Source organism: Eriocheir sinensis, chromosome 32, assembly GCF_024679095.1.
Source record: "Eriocheir sinensis breed Jianghai 21 chromosome 32, ASM2467909v1, whole genome shotgun sequence".
NCBI classification, from domain to species: Eukaryota; Metazoa; Arthropoda; class Malacostraca; order Decapoda; family Varunidae; genus Eriocheir; species Eriocheir sinensis.
The window spans coordinates 17065981-17085980 of NC_066540.1; the positions used below are offsets into that span (position 1 = coordinate 17065981).

General features: G+C 43.8%; 2 protein-coding genes and 1 long non-coding RNA gene across 6 annotated transcripts in view; 1 reads left to right on the forward strand and 2 right to left on the reverse strand.

Moving 5' to 3' along the window:
* Window positions 1-1357, reverse strand: part of LOC127006331 (lysosome membrane protein 2-like) — a 47124-nt gene extending 45767 nt beyond the window's left edge. The window contains exon 1 of one of the 2 annotated variants that reach the window (XM_050876156.1): window positions 1-1357. This exon is cut by the window's left edge and continues 137 nt beyond it. The gene's annotated coding sequence lies outside the window, so the exon portion shown is untranslated. The other variant, XM_050876155.1, reaches the window with a different exon arrangement.
* Window positions 1358-11561: 10204 nt separating this feature from the next.
* LOC127006338 (uncharacterized) overlaps window positions 11562-20000 on the reverse strand; it is a 17582-nt gene continuing 9143 nt past the window's right edge. For both annotated transcript variants that reach the window (XM_050876167.1, XM_050876168.1), the window contains exons 3-8: window positions 19384-19542; window positions 17617-17795; window positions 15765-15909; window positions 13863-14080; window positions 12831-12990; window positions 11562-11977 (exon numbers count right to left, since the gene is read on the reverse strand). In XM_050876167.1, the coding sequence (XP_050732124.1) occupies window positions 11874-11977; window positions 12831-12990; window positions 13863-14080; window positions 15765-15909; window positions 17617-17795; window positions 19384-19542 (965 nt within the window). In that variant the 3' untranslated portion in view covers window positions 11562-11873. The remainder of the gene's footprint in view (window positions 11978-12830; window positions 12991-13862; window positions 14081-15764; window positions 15910-17616; window positions 17796-19383; window positions 19543-20000) is intronic.
* The window catches only part of LOC127006342 (uncharacterized), a 29036-nt gene continuing 22034 nt past the window's right edge, over window positions 12999-20000 (forward strand). For both annotated transcript variants that reach the window (XR_007759486.1, XR_007759485.1), the window contains exon 1: window positions 12999-13652. This is a non-coding gene — a long non-coding RNA (uncharacterized LOC127006342). The remainder of the gene's footprint in view (window positions 13653-20000) is intronic.

Genomic DNA, 20000 nt, shown 5'->3' on the forward strand with positions numbered 1-20000 from the left:
TACTCGAGGTGGCTATTCTATTACTCAATCTCTATGTCACGCCCTCACATACACACCCACCAGTGGCTTCAGTGGCGTCAGGGGTGCTTGATCTCTATGTCACGCCTCATATATACACACACAAGGCTCCAGTGGCGTCAGGGGTGGTTGATGTGGCTACTCTATGACTGTATCTCTTTGTCACGCCCTTTATATAAACACATACGCCTCTATACAACCTTTGTTATGGGTGTTACCGGCGTCAGGGAGTGCTTGATATCGCTGCTCTATGACTATATCTCTATGCCGGCAGCTTATATATGTACACACACACGGGTATTAATACTATCAAAAGCTAACTCAAGCCCTCATTAATCTTGATTTTACCGCGGGATTGTCTTTAATCACCTAATCTTTCTTACTTCGTTGCGATTTAGAGTATTTGGTGAGGGCTTTCAATGTTTGCGTTAGGGATTAGGGTATTCCAGGCTTGGGTTATGTTATTTTGGGATATAATGCGTATTTTCTCCGTTCTCAAGGGTAGAAGTGGGGTTCGTTAAAGCGGTTTCAAGTAATATCCCAGAAATGAGGTGAAAAAATAACTCGCAAGAAGAGTTGTTTACACTTTGTCGCTGTTTTGTGATCCCGTTGGAGAGGAGGGAAAGGTTATTGTGTTTGGGGTACCTGAGGGATTAATATTGCACAGAGCTCCCGGGAAGAGTGACTTGGGGTTTTCGAGTCGGTTTCTGGTTATTTTAAGGCTTAATTCCTGTTCTCCACGTTCTCAGGGGTAGTAGAAAGGAAGGTTATAATTGTGTTTCGAGTTACAGTTAAGTTAGAGGCAATGTGGTCAAGGAATCAACGGTAAGGTCGCAGAAATTAGATAAATGACTTGCCAGTATAGTTGTTTACGTCGGTGTTTTGTGATCCCGTTGGCGTGGAAGGAAAGATTACAGTGTGTTTCGGATTACAGTTAAGTTACAGGCAGTGTGGTCAAGGAATGAACGCTAATATCACAGAAATCACTGGAATCATTTATTTACACAACGTCGCTGTTTAGTAAGCCCGTTAAGCCGAGTGACATTTGTTTACAAGTTCACGACCAAGACTAAGACCACTCAAGGGGGGGAGGGAGGAGGATGACCCGTAGCCCCTTTGACACACGTAACACACACACACACAGACACACAGACAGACTATCACAGCGCGGGGAGGTATCACAGACGCGGAGGAGGCGATTTCTGAAGTCGGAATGCACTTGTTAATTCTCCCTAGCCAGCACGGAGCCACTGAGGTATCGGGAGCCGGGTAGCGCACAGCCTCCCCTTCTGACGGCTGGCGTGTCACTGCGGCCAGGTGATCGCTGTGCCGCTGGAACGGTGTCTGCGGTGTTGCCAGCGAGGGGACGAGACCTTCCTCCTTCCTTCCTCTTCTGTCTCATCTCCCTCCCCTCCTCCTCCCTCTTTTTTCCTCTCCTCCTCCACTCCTCTCCCTCCCTTTATCTCCCTTCCTCATCTCTCCTCCCCTCCTGTATTCCTCTCCCTCCCTTTCTCTCCCCTCCCCATCTCTCCTCCCCTCCTGTATTCCTCTCCCTCCCTTTATCTCCTCTCCCCATCTCTCCTCCCCTCCTGTATTCCTCTTCCTACCATTCCCTCCTCTCCCCATCTCTCCTCCCCTCCTGTATTCCTCTTCCTACCATTCCCTCCCCTCCCCATCTCTCCTCCCCTCCTGTATTCCTCTCCCTACCATTCCCTCCCCTCCCCATCTCTCCTCCCCTCCTGTATTCCTCTCCCTACCATTCCCTCCCCTCCCCATCTCCCTTCCCCTCCTGTATTCCTCTTCCTACTTTTCCTCTCCTCACGGACGTACGAACCCGGGGCTGAGGCTACACCCCCAAGATTAGGGCAGAATTTTTTTTCGGTCAGAGTAGTCATCGTGGCAGCCTAACACACACACACACACACACACACACACACACACACACACACACACACACACATTATGCGGTGAAGGCGGTGGCTGAGTGTTTAGCGTGCGGGCCCTGCATTCGTCGCTCCATGAATGACGTCGGTTCGAATCCGCCCGCTACCACCTTGGATTTTTCAGTCACCGTCGAGTGGCCTAAGATTACCCACATGCTGTCCTGAAGACCACTCATCAACCCGGAAGTTGGAAGAAACCGTCCATGTGAATCAAGAATGAGTTCCGGGGGGCAGCATGAGCCAAGCATTGATGACGCCACTATAAAAACTGCCTTCTTCAGTCTCCCCGATGAAAATTAAAGGTCCCGCCCGCCTCAAGCCTCTGCTCCCCATCTCTCATCTTCCCCTGTATCCCTCTTCTTTCCTTTCTCTCTCCTCCACTCTCCCTCTCCCTCCCCATCTCTTCCTCTCCCTCCTCTTCCCTTCCTCTGTACCATGAACCTAAATAAACACTCATGAGAGCCCGATTGACCTTCTTTATGGCCTTAGGAAATGTAGATGATGAGCGTCGGGAGCGTCTGCTGAGAGTAGGCTACCGACATGAGATTGCATTAATTGATTGAGATGATGCTGTGTGCGTGTTTTTTTATCTCTTATCTCGGTTACCCTGGCAGTGAAGTGTCTCGGTATCAGCGGCACTTGTCCTTTTGAGAGCTCGAGGTCAAGGAGAAGAAAAGGCTGGTTGTTACAAGGCCCCAGAACTTTCGTGTTGGGTTGAAGATGAGGAATTAAGTGATAGCCTGTTGTTACGGTTGATGTTTGGGTTGTTGTTGTTGGTGGTGGTGGTGATGGTGTTTGTTGATGTTTGTGGAGTGACTTTCACGGTGAATTTTTAAAGATATTTGTGTCGCCTTTCTTCCTTCCTTTCACTCTCTCTCTCTCTCTCTCTCTCTCTCTCTCTCTTTCACTTCTTTTCTTCTTATTTTTATTATTATTATTATTACTACTATTATTGTTATTACTACTACTACTACCACTTCTACTACAACTACAACTATTACTAATGACTGACTAACTGTATGATTGACTGACTAATTGACGGACTGACTGATTGACTGACAGATAGATAGATAGATCTTTTTTCAACATCTCGGTCTGTAGGCTTTCTTCAGGGGCCTGGTGGTCGACCCAAACCCGTCATGGCGCAGGCAATTTTTATAGTGGCGCCAGTTATGCTTGGCTCATGCTGCCCCCCGGAACTCATTCTTCATTCACTTGGACGGGTTCTTCTAGAGTCCGGGTTGATGGTTGATGAATCCGGGTTGATGGGTGGTCTTCAGGACAGCATGTGGGTAGTCTTGGGCCACTCGGCGGTGACTGAAAACTCCCCGGTGGTAGCGTGGGGATTCGAACCGACGTTGTCCATGGCGCCGTGAATGCTAGGCCCGCACGCTAACCACTCAGCCACCGCCTACCCCAAGATAGATAGAAAATATTCCCTAATAGATTTTTTTTTAGGTAAAGGAGACAACTCAAGGTAAAAAAATAAATAAAAAAAACAAGGAAAAAAACAAAATTAAACAACAACAACAAAAAAAAAACGCTAATTGCTACTTTGCCCGCCGACGTAAGGTGCACGTACCCTGGCGGCGCGTTACGTCACTCACCTTCGCTTTTATAGTAAATGGACGACGCTGAGGAGGAACACACAGACGGACGAACGAACAAACACTTTTACGTAAGGTTTTAATTTACAAGATATATTTTAATGAAGGAGGTAATTATTTAAGGTGGGGGGGAGGGGGGGGAGGGGGGTGGTGGGGGGGAAGGAGGTGGTGGTGGTGGTGGTGATGTTGTTGTTGTTGTTGTTGTTGTTGTTGATCTTCTTCTTCTTCTTCTTCTTTTTCTTCTTCTTCTTCTTCTTCCAGTCATTATTTTTATTATTTTCATTACTACTACTACTACTACTACTACTACTACTACTACTACGACTACTACTATCATCATCACTATTATTATTATTATTATTATTATTATTATTATTATTATTATTATTATTATTATTATTATTATTATCATCTTTACTTCAACTATAATAATTTTTTGCTTTCCCACGCTCGGTCAGCCTCGATTGCGTTATCTCTCTCTCTCTCTCTCTCTCTCTCTCTCTCTCTCTCTCTCTCTCTCTCTCTCTCTCTCTTACGGAGGAGATGAGAAAGTAATTTTAACTGAAAGGAAAAAAAATATATAATTCCCAAGAGAAAAAAAAACATTAAGAATTCGCAAGAGAGAAAAAAAAAATATTGATAATTCACCTGAGAAAGAAAATATCGAGAATTCACAAGAGGAAAATAAATAAGACAAAAAAAAAAAAAAGAACTCGCTCAACAGGTTAATTAAAATACCTCACCTGTGACATCACTTACCTGCCTGACACACTAACCCAATCTGTTTTTAGTGTACCAGATGAGTACCAAATGTAGTACCAAACATAGTACCGAGTTATATCATATTTCTTCTTAAGAATACCAAGTTAGTACCGAGTATAGTACCAACACTGTTACCAACACCTTTCCTTTGCTCCTATGACCTCTCTCCCTCCTTCCCTCCCCTCCCTCCCTTCCTCTCTCACCAACGGGAGGAAAGAAGGAGAGAAAGGAAGGAGGGAGTGAAGGACATTATGTAACAGGCGGTAAGACTTGGCTATTTATCATCAAGACTGGTTTGAACTTTTCATATTTGGAGGGATGGAGTTCATAAGAAGTGTTGGATAATTTCACCGAGAGTTTACTTGGCGTATTGCAAACTATCGTAAGTAGTGTAGTTTGTAAAAGTGTTGGATTTTGACAGTTAGGTCGACGTATTATAAACTATGTCATAAAAAGTCTAGTTAGTTAAAAATGTTTGATTGTCACACAGTTAAGTTGATATATATTACAAACTCAGTCTTAAAAAGTGTAGTTATATTGTAAAAGTGTTGGGTTTTCACAATTAGAATGACACAATACAAACTCAGTCGTAAAAACGTATAGTTAGTTAAAATGTTTGATTGCCACGGAGTTAAGTTGACATATATAAGTAACTCATTCTTAAAAAGTGTAGTTATATTGTAAAAGTGTTGGGTTTTCACAATTAGGATGACACAATACAAACCCAGTCGTAAAAAAGTATAGTTAGTTAAAATGTTTGATTGTCACACAGTTAAGTTGACATATATAAGTAACTCAATCGCAAAAAGTGTAGTTATATTGTAAAAGTGTTGGGTTTTCACAATTAGGATGACACAATACAAACTCAGTCGTAAAAAAGTATAGTTAGTTAAAATGTTTGATTGCCACACAGTTAAGTTGACATAAGTAACTCAATCTTAAAAAGTGTAGTTATATTGTAAAAGTGTTGGGTTTTCACAATTAGGATGACACAATACAAACTCAGTCGTAAAAAAGTATAGTAAGTTGAAATGTTTGATTGCCACGGAGTTAAGTTGACATATATAAGTAACTCAATCGCAAAAAGTGTAGTTATATTGTAAAAGTGTTGGGTTTTCACAATTAGGATGACACAATACAAACTCAGTCGTAAAAACGTATAGTTAGTTAAAATGTTTGATTGCCACACAGTTAAGTTGACGTATATTACAAATTCAATCTTAAAAAGTGTAGTTATATTGTAAAAGTATTGGATTCTCCTGTCCTAACCTTTCCTCTCTCCTCTCCTCTTTTTTTTTTTCCTCCTCTTTTTCCTTCCCCTTTTTTCCTTCCTCCTTTTCTCCCTCCACTCCTATTTCCTCCTTCCCTTCTTTCCCTTCTCTCTTTCTCCCTCTCTCCCACATTTTCTTCCATTTTTAGAGAGAGAGAGAGAGAGAGAGAGAGAGAGAGAGAGAGAGAGAGAGTACTAGGATAATTTCTCACGGTCAGCATCAATTACATTCTCTCTCTCTCTCTCTCTCTCTCTCTCTCTCTCTCTCTCTCTCTCTCTCTCTCTCTCTATCTATCTATCTATCTATCTATCTATCTATCTATCCCAATATCTCACCTTTCCTCTCTTATCACACTGTTACCAAGTCAATGACCTTGTTACCTGCACGAAGACTAGCTCACCTGTTGACCTTCGACCGTCCCTTCCTCACCTGTCCGGGGTCACCTCCAAAGCTCTTCTCATTATCGTTCGAAAACCTCAGCCGTGACTGGGCCCCCATGGACGGTCGCGGAGGGGGGAGGGGGGAGGGGGGGAGAGAGAGGGGTAGGAGGGGAGGGTTACAGACAGAGAGACAGACAGACAGACACATATTCAGATAGAAAGACACAGACAGACAGAGACAGACAGACAGACACATATACAGGTAGAAAGACACAGACAGACAGACAGACAGACAGACACATATACAGATAGACAGAGACACAGACAGACAGAGAGACAGACAGGCAAAGAGGAAAACAATATCACTCATTTGCTTCAACACTACTACTACTTCTACTACTACTACTACTACTACTACTACTACTACTGCTACTATTACTGATGATGATAATGATGATGATGATGATTAAGCTGTAGTACTCCCAGAGGTCAAGGAGACAGCTGATTGGCTCTTGAGAACAACCGATGATAGGAGAGATAGTAATTGTCCCCCCCCCCCCTCTCTCTCTCTCTCTCTCTCTCTCTCTCTCTCTCTCTCTCTCTCTCTCTCTCTCTAAGATAACATTTTAAGTGTGTGTGTATTTTTACTTTATCTCGGTTTACTTAAGAGAGAGAGAGAGAGAGAGAGAGAGAGAGAGAGAGAGAGAGAGAGAGAGAGAGAGAGAGAGAGATAACTTAATTTATCACTGCAGTTCAAGTTTCAGATTAGTCATTGCCTGTAGTAGTAGTAGTAGTAGTAGTAGCCTAGTAGTAGTAGTAGTAGTAGTTAGCCCTATTGTAAAAGTCCTTGGCGTAGTGGTTAGCATGTCCCCCTACGAATCCTTGGGTCTGGGTTCGAATCCTTATCCGGGCAGTTAGCGCAGGCCAGTCAGCTGATCATCCTCCCCTTGGGGCTGGGGGATATATATATGTAGCCTACCTGGGGACCCCTGGGGGAGGCACACTGTGGTAAACCGGGTGTCCAACTGGTCCTGTGTCCCGGGGTGATGGGTCCAAGGTCCCCCCCTCCTTTCCTCATATGCTCAAGGGATAGTGTTGCGGCGGTGAGCACTGGAGCCACGCGCAACTGTAGCTCATGGGCGGGACTCGTGTGAATCTAAGCCTATTGAAATACTGTTGTTAATTAAGTTTTCTATAATAGCCTATCAGTGTCCATTTCTTCATTCTCTAAGCTAGTCTATCCTATCAATGGCTGGTGCTCTCAAAAAATCCTTAAACACAGAAAATGAATGTATTGAAGGACTAACCCGCGGAAAGAGAGTCAGCTGTGGGAGTCAGGCAGTTTATTATAGTTAAGTTAACCCGCTCACGGACAGTCTGGCGTGAAGTGTATTGCTTTATGACATACTAATTTTGCTCGTACAAGTCAAGCACTCTCTCGAATATGCTAAGTCTGGTATGGATAAGACATTTTGCTTATTTTTAGAATCTTTAAGACTTCCCTTTTCTTATGGTTAACTATAAGAAAACAAAATCATAATACAGTTCGTAAAAGTCAAATTCACTCTAAATAATGCTAAGTCTGGTGAGGTTAAGACATTTTGCTTATTTTTGGGATCTTTAAGACTTCCCTTTTCTTATGGCTAACTCTATAATGACAAAATCGTAATAGAAGTTCGTAAAAGTCAAATTCACTCTAAATAATGCTAAGTCTGGTGAGGTTAAGACATTCTATACTTATTTTTAGGATCTTTAAGACTTCCCTTTTCTTATGGCTAACTCTATAATGACAAAATCGTAATACAGTTCGTAAAAGTCAAATTCACTCTAAATAATGCTAAGTCTGGTGAGGTTAAGACATTCTATACTTATTTTTAGAATCTTTAAGACTTCCCTTTTCTTGTGGTTAACTATAAGAAAACAAAATCGTAATACAGTTCGTAAAAGTCAAATTCACTCTCAGAAATGCAAAGTCTAGTAAGGTTAAGACATTCTATACCTGTTTTTAGGATCTTTAACTGTCTTCTGGGCTCCAATAACGAAACTCATTTATAGTTATCGTTAAAAGAGTTAGATTCTGATGTTTCTTGGCAATAGTTAGGCGTCAGAAACCGATCAATACTATGCTCTGAGTACGACAATCTGGCAACGGTGGTGACCCCAGACCCAGATCAGGACCAAGAGGCGGCCACGTGGTTCGCCCGCTACCCCGTTGTTTACATTATTTTGGTGTCATTTATAAGCGCTTTTAAGGTCACCCGCGCCGCCTGACCTTCCCTGCGTGACCCTGAAGCCCTGACCTGACCTGTGAGTACCTGTATATGCCGTGTAAGAAGTGCAAGGGGCTGTGTTAAGTGTATTGTGTGTGGAACGGTGTTTGGAAGCCTTTTGGTGTGTGGAACAGTGTGGATTAATGCTGTGTGTGTGTGGATTTGAGCAGTGTGTGTGGATTTAAGCAGTGTGTGGATTTAAGCAGTGTGTGGATTAAAGCAGTGTGTGGATTTGAGCAGTGTGTGGATTTAAGCAGTGTGTGGATTAAAGCAGTGTGTGGATTTGAGCAGTGTGTGTGGATTAAAGCAGTGTGTGGATTTAAGCAGTATATACGGGGCTCTGAGTACGATAATCTGGCAATGTTGAGTGTGACCCTTATTCTGTACCATGAAAATACAGAACCGTTTAATACAACCGAACTGACTCCGTTTTTGGCCTTTGGAAATAGCTGATGTGAGTCGCTGAAGCACTTGTGAACACCAGCCCTTCTTCTTCTACATCTTTTGACCTGTAACGCTTTGTATCGCTTCTCAGGTCCTCCTCCTCTCGGTCCTCGCTTCTTTTTATTCACTAAGTCTATATACACCAGGTCAAGTCATACGCAGGTTTGTGGGAGGAGACACGGCCGAGGCGTGGCTTATGCGTGACGTTGCTTGGAGCCAAACTAGAGAATGTAGAAACAGGGATTTAGAGAAAACGAGGAAAGGCGGACTAATTTAAATCAATCACTTCATCATGCCCTCCCTCACACCCCACACCGCCGTTTGTAGTCATTGAAATTACAGTCACGCAATAGCACAATAAAAAGACATATTTTTTCGTCAGTGGCTTGCCTGAACGCGCTGTGAAAGAAGGCGAGAATGCACATCCAGAGTGCACACACGGCCCTAACTTTAGTCACCCCTGAAATGGCGGGTATTTATTTTTTTTGGCTCCAAGTGACGTCATCCCGCTGCTCCGCCCCCAAAACCGCCTCCTGCGCGTACCGGTCACAGTTTTGAAGCAGAGTGACTTGACGTGGTATATATAGACTTAGCTTATTCACAGGTGTTATGGACTCGCTTTGCACGAGTATAAGATGGCGTTGTCGATGGCTGTGTAGAAGGACAAAGATGCGGGTCATGTGCCCTTATTTACATCTATCTATCCATCTTTATCTACTTATCTGTCTGTCTTTGTGTTTGTATGTATGTATAGGCTAGATTTCTGTGTGTGTGTGTGTGTGTGTGTGTGTGTGTGTGTGTGTGTGTGTGTGTGTGTGTGTGTGTGTGTGTGTGTGTGTGTGTAATCAAGCAAACAGGTATAATTCAAACATAACACCTGATGGGTCTATGGAACGGTGATCATGGTACTAATAATGGTAATAATAATAATAGCATTTTTTTTGTGTTATATAAAGTTTATTATTATTTTCATAGTTTTGGTCTGGTAATAATGTCACTCTATTTATTTTGGTCTGGTAATAATGTCACTCTATATATTCGTCTTCTTCTTCTTCTTCTTGTGGTCTCGTTTTCTTTTGTGTATTTATTTTTTCTTCTTTTTCTTCTTCTTTTATTTTCTTGTGGTCTCGTTTTCTCTTGCTTTTTGTTTTCTTTCTTTTTTCTTCTTTTTTTTCAACACAGCAACAGAAAAAAAAAGATTGGTCTCATTGTTATTGTTATTATCTCTTGTTGTTTTTTCTTTTTCTTATTTCCATTATTATTTTCTTCTCGCTTGTCTCTGCTTCTTCATCTTCTTCTTCTTCTTCTTCTTGATGATAATAGTTTGGTCATTATATATGTTTCTTCATCACTATTATTATTATTATTATTTATCTCTTTTTCATCGTACTAATAGCCCTGAGCATCATCATCGTCATCATCATCATCATCATCATCATCATCATAAGCTTAGTATAATCTATTAACACCATCTATTATTTTTCTCTCTCTCTCTCCTTCTCTCCTTCTCTCTCTCTCTCTCCATTACAAAAATAAGACTTAGAAAATAAATATGTATAAGTTATATTAAGTAATTTTTTAAGAGTTACAAACACACGCACACACGCACGCACACTGAATTTTTTTTTTTAATAATAATGATAATAAAAACACATGTCGTTATGGGACACACACACACACACACACACACACACACACACACACACACACACACGTACGCACATACACACTCATCTATTTAGCTAGTATGGAATTAAAACTCTCTCTCTCTCTCTCTCTCATACACACAAGCATTCACAAGCGATAAAAACAACAACAACAACAACAACAACAACAACAACAACAACAACACCAGCAGCATAAATAAATAAATAAATAAATAAATTGAATAAATAATCGTTAATAGCAATGGTCTGAAGTGCTAGTAGTAGTAGTAATAGTAGTCGTCGTAGTAGTAGTAGTAGTAGTCGTCGTCATCGTAGAACTATCAGGCTATTACAAAAAACTCAACTACCTAATTCAAGTCTCGCTCTGTACAGTACTATACAAATGATCTCTTGCAGCCCACGAGAATTAACAGAGTAGCTTAGTGTGTATATTACAGTATATTACATAGTGGGGGAGCCCGCCTTTCTTTGAGCTTGCGGGAGTGGGGTGTGGAATGGGGGGAGGTGTATGGAAGTATGTGTGTGTGGACGGGGACAACTTGGTCACAGGTATGAAAACTAACCCTGTATTTCTAAACGCCTGGCTTGGTCTACTCGCAAAGCCCTCTCGTAGGAGTTCCTGTCACTGTAGGGCTTTTCATGGACTGTTTTGCAATGCTGGTGATGGTTTACGCATCTCCTGCGCCTTGAACGGGCAAAACACAGCCCCTGAAAGCCCCGTTAGCCGTAGAGGAAGCCCGATACGTTTAGGGATATGGGTCTTGGGTAAGTAGGCCGTGTAAAGTCCGTTTTCTGTAAATCGGTGAGGTCGGTTTTCTGTGTTGTTTTTAATGGGTGACGAAAGTGATATTAGTGTCCCAGTCTGTGGTTTCGAAAGGTTGGGAAATATGAGAACTTGGTCTTTTTACCTTCCTAGTTTGGTTATAATCCGTTTTTTTTAGTGTTTTTAATTGGGGACTTCAGTAAATTTTGCGTTTAAGTTAGTATGCGTTCAAAAAATTGGGTTTACATTAATGAGGTTTTGATTGTAATTGGTTTTTTAATCCGTAGGTTCAAAATATAGATTTGTAATACGGTTTAGACTTCAAAAAATGGGGTTTCGTATATATTGATTTGGCTTAGTGGGTTTGTAATAGGATTCAACAGCGAAATGGGTTTTACGAGTGTTTAGAAATGGGTTTATAATTGATTTTGATAAGGGGGGGGGGGTAAGATGGGGTGTAAATGGAGGGAAAGATGGAGAGAGAAAATGGGTATGTGTTAATAATGGGTTTAAATGGTGTTCTAATGGGTCTAATGGTGTGTAACGGGATCCTATTATGTCATCTGCGTCTCTAAGCATCCCCTTCACCCATCACCCATCCCGCAAATCCCTTAAAAACAGAGAAAACCCCGAAGAACCGAAACACTTTAAGGGTAACTCAACTAAATTCAACTTTTTATGGGGAACTCAAGTAAAGTGCAGGGGAAGGCGAGAGGGGATGTAAGGGGTGTAGTTGAGGGTATGGCGGTCAGTGGCAGGCCATCATCATATAATTGGCGTGGAAGCCCTCCTCCTCCCTCTCGTTGCTGTCGTCTGAAACCACTTGGATGGTCATGGGAGACGTGGCGTTGACTGCAAGGAGAGAGAACGGGGGAAGGTTTAGGAGAGAAAACGGGAGAATGTTTTGAACGGTATAAGAGAAAGCGGGGGAAGGTTTAAGAGAGAGAGAACGGGGATAAGGTTTAAGAGAGAGAACGGGAGAAGGTTTTGAACGGTATAAGAGAGAACGGGGGAAGGTTTAAGAGAGAGAATGGGGAAAAGGTTTAAGAGAGAGAACGGGAGAAGGTTTTGAACGGTATAAGAGAAAACGGGGGAAGGTTTAAGAGAGAGAACGGGGAAAAGGTTTAAGAGAGAGAACGGGAGAAGGTTTTGAACGGTATAAGAGGAAACGGGGGAATGTTTAGGAGAGAGAACGGGCGAAGGTTTAGGAGAGAAAACGGGAGAAGGCTTTGAACGGTATAAGAGAAAACGGGGGAAGGTTTAAGAGAGAGAACGGGGAAAAGGTTTAAGAGAGAGAACGGGAGAAGGTTTTGAACGGTATAAGAGAGAACGGGGGAAGGTTTTAACGGTATAAGAGAAAACGGGGAAAGGTTTTTACGATATAAGAGAGAACGGAGGAAGTTTTTAAATGGGAGACGGCAGGAATAGCAGTAGTGGTAATAGTAGTAGTAGTAGCAGTAGTAGTAGTAGTAGTAGTAGTAGTAGTAGTAGTAGTAGGACATACATTATACAAATATTACTACTATATGAATTACAGCATAAGTTAAATTAGACTAGATTTCCTAGACTATACCAACGACAATAGTTAAAGTAGTAGCAATAGTAGTAGTAGTAGTAGTAGCAGTTGTAGTTGTAGTAGAAGGAGGAGGAGGAGGAGGAGTATTGATAGCAGGAGCAACAACAGCAATAACAGTCCGGATCTTACTCATTGTGGATAAGGATTCGAAGTCCCCACACAGCTTATGGTTATTCATCCCCGTGTAATCGCCGGTACACTCGCCATTCTCGTCCCCCAGGTCATACCGCGTGTAGGTGATGCCAATGTCGCAGTAACCGGGCACGTAGGCGAAGCAGATGGCGTAGTTCTGGTGGGGGGGAGGTCGAAGAAGATGGGGTGTTAGAGGAGGCGAGGAAAGAAGAAGGAAGAAAATAGATAAGTATGAGAAAAGGTTATAGACTCAACATTAACCCGTCCGCTGCGATTGGCACGGATTTGGCTTTCACTGGTAGCCTGGTGAACTTATAATCCCAGGTCTTTCTCTGCCTCTGTGGTGGATAGTGGAGTGTTTCCCATGTGGTATTGGTGTGCTGGATATCCCTTCACTGGTAGCCTGGTCACATATGCTCCCAGGTCTTTCTCTGCCTCTGTGGTGGATAGTGGAGTGTTTCCCATGTGGTATTGGTGTGCTGGATATCCCTTCACTGGTAGCCTGGTCACATACACTCCCAGGTCTTTCTCTGCCTCTGTGGTGGATAGTGGAGTGTCTCCCATGTGGTATTGGTGTGCTGGATATCCCTTCACTGGTAGCCTGGTAACATACACTCCCAGGTCTTTCTCTGCCTCTGTGGTGGATAGTGGAGTGTTTCCCATGTGGTATTGGTGTGCTGGATATCCCTTCACTGGTAGCCTGGTCACATATGCTCCCAGGTCTTTCTCTGCCTCTGTGGTGGATAGTGGAGTGTTTCCCATGTGGTATTGGTGTGCTGGATATCCCTTCACTGGTAGCCTGGTAACATACACTCCCAGGTCTTTCTCTGCCTCTGTGGTGGTATTGGTGTGCTGGATATCCCCTCCCAAGCTGCATGACTTTACATTTTTCTCCATTGAATTGTAGCAGCCACTTTTTGCTCCGTTCCTGTAGCTTGGTGATGTCTTCTTGTAGGAAATCCGCAGTCAAGGGGTTAAAGAAAAAAACCACCCCTTCACACACCCCCCTACAGCCTTTCCCGCCCTCACCTGGTTGTTGAGCATCATGGGCGGCTTCCCGATGTAGTTGAAGGACTTGAAGGATCCCGACGTGTCCTTGTAGTACTGGAGGCATCGGTTGGGCGCCTTGCAGGGGTTGTGGGCGTCGATGAAGGAAACCTTGATCTTCCACCGCCGGAGCACCTCCACGTAGGACGTCGTTGTGGCCAACATGAAGGGGCCCGCAGAGTTGTCCACGTCGATGTACACTGGGAAGGAATTGGATCGTTTAAGAAAGGGGTTGGATGGGATGTAAGAAGATTGGGGTGTTCAAAGGGTTTGTTAGAGTTTGTAGTAGAATTGGAAGGTGCTTTAAGGAATTGCATGGTTTAAGAAAGGGGTTGGATGGAATTGGATGGTTTAAGAAAGGGGTTGGATGGAATTGGATGGTTTAAGAAAGGGGTTGGATGGGATGTAAGAAGATTGGGGTGTTCAAACGGTTTGTTGGAGTTTGTAGTAGAATTGGAAGGTGCTTTAAGGAATTGGATGGTTTAAGAAAGGGGTTGGATGGGATGTAAGAAGATTGGGGTGTTCAAACGGTTTGTTGGAGTTTGTAGTAGAATTGGAGGGTGCTTTAAGGAATTGGATGGTTTAAAAAAGGGGTTGGATGGAATTGGATGGTTTAAGAAAGGGGTTGGATGGGATGAAAGAAGATTGGGGTGTTCAAACGGTTTGTTAGAGTTTGTAGTAGAATTGAAGGGTGCTTTAAGGAATTGGATGGCTTAAAAAAGGGGTTGGATGGAATTGGATGGTTTAAGAAAGGGGTTGGATGGGATGTAAGAAGATTGGGGTGTTCAAAGGCTTTGTTAGAGTATGTAGTAGAATTGGAAGGTGCTTTAAGGAATTGGATGGTTTAAGAAAGGGGTTGGATGGAATTGGATGGTTTAAGAAAGGGGTTGGATGGGATTAAAGAAGATTGGGGTGTTCAAAGGCTTTGTTAGAGTATGTAGTAGAATTTGAAGGTGCTTTAAGGAATTGGATGGTTTAAAAAAGGGGTTTGGGTTACTGCGTGTTTGACTGGGTAAATATTAAAAAGGATTCGATGGTTCTTAAAGGGTTGAGAGGGTTCGTAAGGAGATTATAGAGGATTGGTAAAGGGATTGGAAGGTTTCTTAAAGGGGTTTGTATGGTTTGTAAAAAGGATTGGGAGACTTTGAAGGGTACAAACAGGGGCATCATCGTGACCAGCATGAGAGGGGAAGGGGTTTAGGAGGGTTGAAAAGGGTTGGATCGTTTGAAATAGAAATATGAAGAGGTTCGAGAAATAGAAATAGAAATAGGTTTGAGGGTTTATTAAGGGATTGTAAGGCCTTTAGTGGAGTTGAATGGATTGAAGGACACGTAAAGGGATTGGAAAGCTTATAAAGAGATTTGGATAGTTTAAAAAATGATGGAAGGATTTTAAAAGGCTCATATGGGGATTACATGGCTTAAGAAGGGGTTTAGATTATTTTTTGTGGGATTGAATAAAAAAATAAATTCATCAGTAGAATCCAACCCCACAAAACATGCTTATAGAGGATGCAGTCGTAATATAGAGGATCGAATCGCATTACAGAGGAACAAATCGAATTACAGAGCATCGAATCACATTATAGATCCTCCAATTGCCCTAAAGAGAATCCAGTCGCCTTAAAGAGAATCCAATCGCCTTAAAGAGAATCCAATCCCCTTCAAGAGAATCCAATCGCTTAAAAGAGAATCCAGTCGCTTTAAAGAGAATCCAATCGCCTAAAAGAGAATCCAATCCCCTTCAAGAGAATCCAATCGCTTAAAAGAGAATCCAGTCGCTTTAAAGAGAATCCAATCCCCTAACAGAGAATCGAATCGCCTTCAAGAGAATCCAATCCCCTTAAAGAGTATCTAGTTGCTTCCAAAGACGCCCCAACTCACTGTGCTGTCCGGCGTTGTTCCCGCAGAGGGTGGGGATCTCGCTGCCCGCGTTGGCCCCATGCACTACGAAGGTGTCATTGTTGCAATCTCCCTCCGTGGGCCCCGCCATCTCGAACTCGTCAAACTGTAGCAGAATCTGGCACGTCTGGGGGGGAGGAAGGGAGAGGGGGGCGGTTATTAGGGGAGGAGGAGTAAGGAGGGAGGAAGGGAGTGTTTGAGAGAGCAAGATAGAAAAGGGAGTGAGTAAGAGAGGGGAGGAAAGAGAGAGAGAAAGAAAAGGAGGGAGGAAAGGAGGAAAAGAGAGGCAGAGATGAGGAAAGAGTGAGAGAGATGGAGAGAAGGAGATAGAGAAGGAGAATGGGAAAGAAAGAATACAAAGAATAAAAAGATATTATTATTATTATTATTATTATTATTATTATTATTATTATTATTATTATTATTAGTAGTAGTAGTAGTAGTAGTAGTAGTAGTAGTAGTGATGGTGATGATAGTAGTAGTAGTAATAGTAGTAGTAGTAGTAGTAGTAGTAGTAGTGATGGTGATGGTGATGATAGTATACTAGCTATGGTGGTAGGAGCTATGATTGTGGTAGTAGTAGTAGTAGTAGTAGTAGTAGTAGCAACATCATAAGCATTAGTAGTAGTAGTAGTAGTAGTAGTAGTAGTAGTCTTACATCCTCAGGCGGAGTGATAGTAACATAGCAATAGTCATAGCCGTTCCCCTGGGAGAGTAGCAGTTGTTGTTGTTGTTGTTGTTGTTGTTGCAGTAGTCGTAAGGGCGCAGGCAGCAGGTAGGGGGGGTATTTCAGCAGGCGGGGAGGCAGAGTTCGAACCCCGACGAAATAGCTGTTGTTGTGAGCCAGAGTTCCGTCGCAGGTTATGTAGACTGGAAGGAAGATTTCTCTCTCTCTCTCTCTCTCTCTCTCTCTCTCTCTCTCTCTCTCTCTCTCTCTCTCTCTCTCTCTCTCTCTCTTGTGTTTCCATTCCATTTAACCCTTTCAGTTTTCACCTCTCTCTCTCTCTCTCTCTCTCTCTCTCTCTCTCTCTCTCTCTCTCTCTCTCTCTCTCTCTCTCTCTCTCTCTCTCTCTCTCTCTCTCTCTCTCTCTCTCTCTCTCTCTCTCTCTAAGTGTGGTAGTGTGTGATTTCTACAGCGGTAGTGATGGTGGCGGTGGTAGTAATAGTAGTAATAGTAGTAGTAGTAGTAGTAGTAGTAGTAGTAGTAGTAGTAGTAGTAGTAGTAGTAGAAGTAGACAATCATGCAATAAATTATATACAAAAGGAACGAAAAATAAATAAACCTAACCTATTAAATATAATTAGCGAACACTTGAACCCATATAAAAAGAATCTAACCCCATTATAAGCGATCAAATCCCTTTATAAGCGATTCAAACCCTTACAGGAGGATCGAAACCTCTTTATAACAATTCAGCCCCTTCATAAGCTATTCAAACCCGAATATAAGCGAATCGAAACCCATATAGAAGTATTAAACCCCTTTAAAAACGATCCAACCCTTTTTGATAGGATCCAAACCCACAGAAGCGATCCAATCCCTTATAAATCCACTCAGTTCATTGAAAATCAAGCCAAATCCATGTTTAACCTATCCAATGCCCTATAACCCGATCAGATCCCTTTATAAACCGATGTAACACCCTTATTAGCCATCCAAGCCCTTATATGCTAACCTAATCCCTCTATAAACCTATCCAATCCCATATAAACCGACTCGATCCTTCATAAACCAATCCAAACCCATGTAAGAGAATCCGACCCTTTATGATAGCATCCAACCCCCTATAAGCGATCCGACCCCTTATAACAGGATCCAACCCCTTATACTTACGCCTTCGGGGGGCTCCACCGTGACGAAGCAGGTGGTGGGGACGCTGTAGGAGACGTGGCCGGATGAGCCGTAGGGGGAGACGTGGGTGGGGGTGGAGCGGGTGGCGGAAGTCGTAGAATCGATGGAGTTGATGAAGTATGTGTTGTTGACGCTAATGGTCTCTCCACAGGTGGCTTTGACTGGGGGGGGGAGGGGGGTGTGTTAGGTGCTTGGGGGGGTGCATGGGGTGGGGTGGGGGGGGGTTGCGTGAGGTCGTGTGGTGTTGGGATGGGTTAAGTTGGGTCTGGCTGGGGGTTAGATGTGGGGTTGGTTGGGGGGGTTGGTGTGGGTTTGGTCAGGTTGAAGTTTGTGTGGGGTTGGTCCGGTTGAGTTGGGTTGGTTGGGGTTGGGTTATGTTGCATTGTGTTGGGCTAAGTTGGGGCTTGAGGGGGGGGGAGGTTATGTGGGCTGTGTGGAGTTTGGAAGGTGGGGTTGGGTTGCGTGAGGTTGGTTTGAGGTTAGGATGAGGTTTGATGGAGTTTGGTTGGTGGGGTTGGATATTGTTTGGTTGGGCTGGGTATTGTTTGGTTGGGTTGGGTGAGGTTGGTTTGAGGTTAGAATGAGGTTTGATAGAGTTCGGTTGGTGGGGTTGAGGTCGTGTGGGGTTATGTTCGATCAGGTTGGGTCAGGTTGTAGGCTGGTTGAGGTTTGCTTGCGTGAGGTTGAAGTTAAAGTCGTTGAGATTCAGGGGGTTATATGTGGGGGTTTCATGGGGTTTAAATATGGGTTTTTTGGGGTCGTATTTTGAATTTATATGACTTTGGGGTTGAATACCGTTGGACTGAAGTTGGGTGGGGTGGGGTTAGGTTGTGTATGGGGTTTTGATGTAGCGTCTTGCATGGGGGTTTGCTGTGGGGTTTGGTTGAGCTATATGTGAAACTGTATTAGGATTGGGTGAGGTTAGGTTGAATGAGGTTGAACTGAGGTTGGTTTAATGTTGTTTTTTTGTGATGTGAAATTGGGCAGAGGTTGACCCAAGATTTGGTTGGGTTGGATGACGAGGTTGGGGAGGGGAAGGGGAGGTTTTGGGGTTGTGTGGATATTTGTGGGGTTGAGAGTTGGGGGTTAGAAAGTTAGTGTGCGCGCGTGTGTGCGTGTATGTAAACAAAATTGTGATATTGGTATACACATGTGCGTGGGAAATTAATCGTATGTACACATCAGTGGGCATAAAAAAGCGTGCACACACACACACACACACACACACACACACACACACACACACACACACACACACACACACACACACACACACTACCCTTCCCTTCCTAACCCTTTCTTTTCCTTCCCCTTCCGTCTCTACCCTTCCCTTCCCTTCCCTTCCCTTCCCTTCCATACCCTTCCCTTCCATACCCTATCCATCCCTTCCCTTCCCTTCCATACCCTAATCCTTCCCTTCCATACCCTATCCATCCTTTCCCTTCCATACCCTTCCCTTCCCTTCCATACCCTAACCATCCTTTCCCTTCCTTACCCCTACCTTCCGTTCCCTACCCTTCCCTACCCTACCCTACCCTACCCTTCCCTACCCTTCCCTTCCCTTCCCATCCCAACGCTTTCTCTCGCAGCCAGACCCCCAAAAACACACACACACACAACCGATATCCAACCCTTCCCTAACCTTTCCCACCCACCCTGAACCCTTCCCCACGCAACCCACACCCTTACACCCTTCCCCAACCCTCTCTAACACCCCTCAGACACACCCCAACCCCCAGCGATACTCACGGATGCAGCAGACGCCGAAGCCGTTAGCGCATTTCCCAGACACCGATCCCTTCAGCTCGTCACACTCCTTTTGACTGAAGCAGGTGCCGTGTTCCCCGTTCTGGGCTTGGCACGGGCCGTTGTCGAAGGTCACGATATGGAACATGTGTGGAACGGAGACTGTGGAAGAAGGTGGAACGGCATGGTTAGCGGTGGAACGGGTGGAAGAAGGGGATGGCGTGGAGAATTGTGTGTGCAGTTTGGGAGTGAGATGAAAACAAGTGGAGGAGGAGGAAAGAAAAAGTGGAGCATTTGTGGAACGGAGACTGTGGAAGGAGGTGGAACGGCATGGTTAGCGGTGGAACGGGTGGAAGAAGGGGATAGAGAGAGATGAAGAGATGAAAAAAAGTGGAGTAGGAGGAAAGAGAAAGTGGAGCATATGTGGAACGGAGACTGTGGAAGGAGGTGGAACGGCATGGTTAACGGTGGAACGGGTGGAAGAAGGGCATAGAAAGGTGAAGAAATGAAAAAAAGTGGAGTAGGAGGAAAGAGAAAGTGGAGCATGTGTGGAACGGAGACTGTGGAAGAAGGTGGAACGGCATGGTTAGCGGTGGAACGGGTGGAAGGAGGGGATGGAG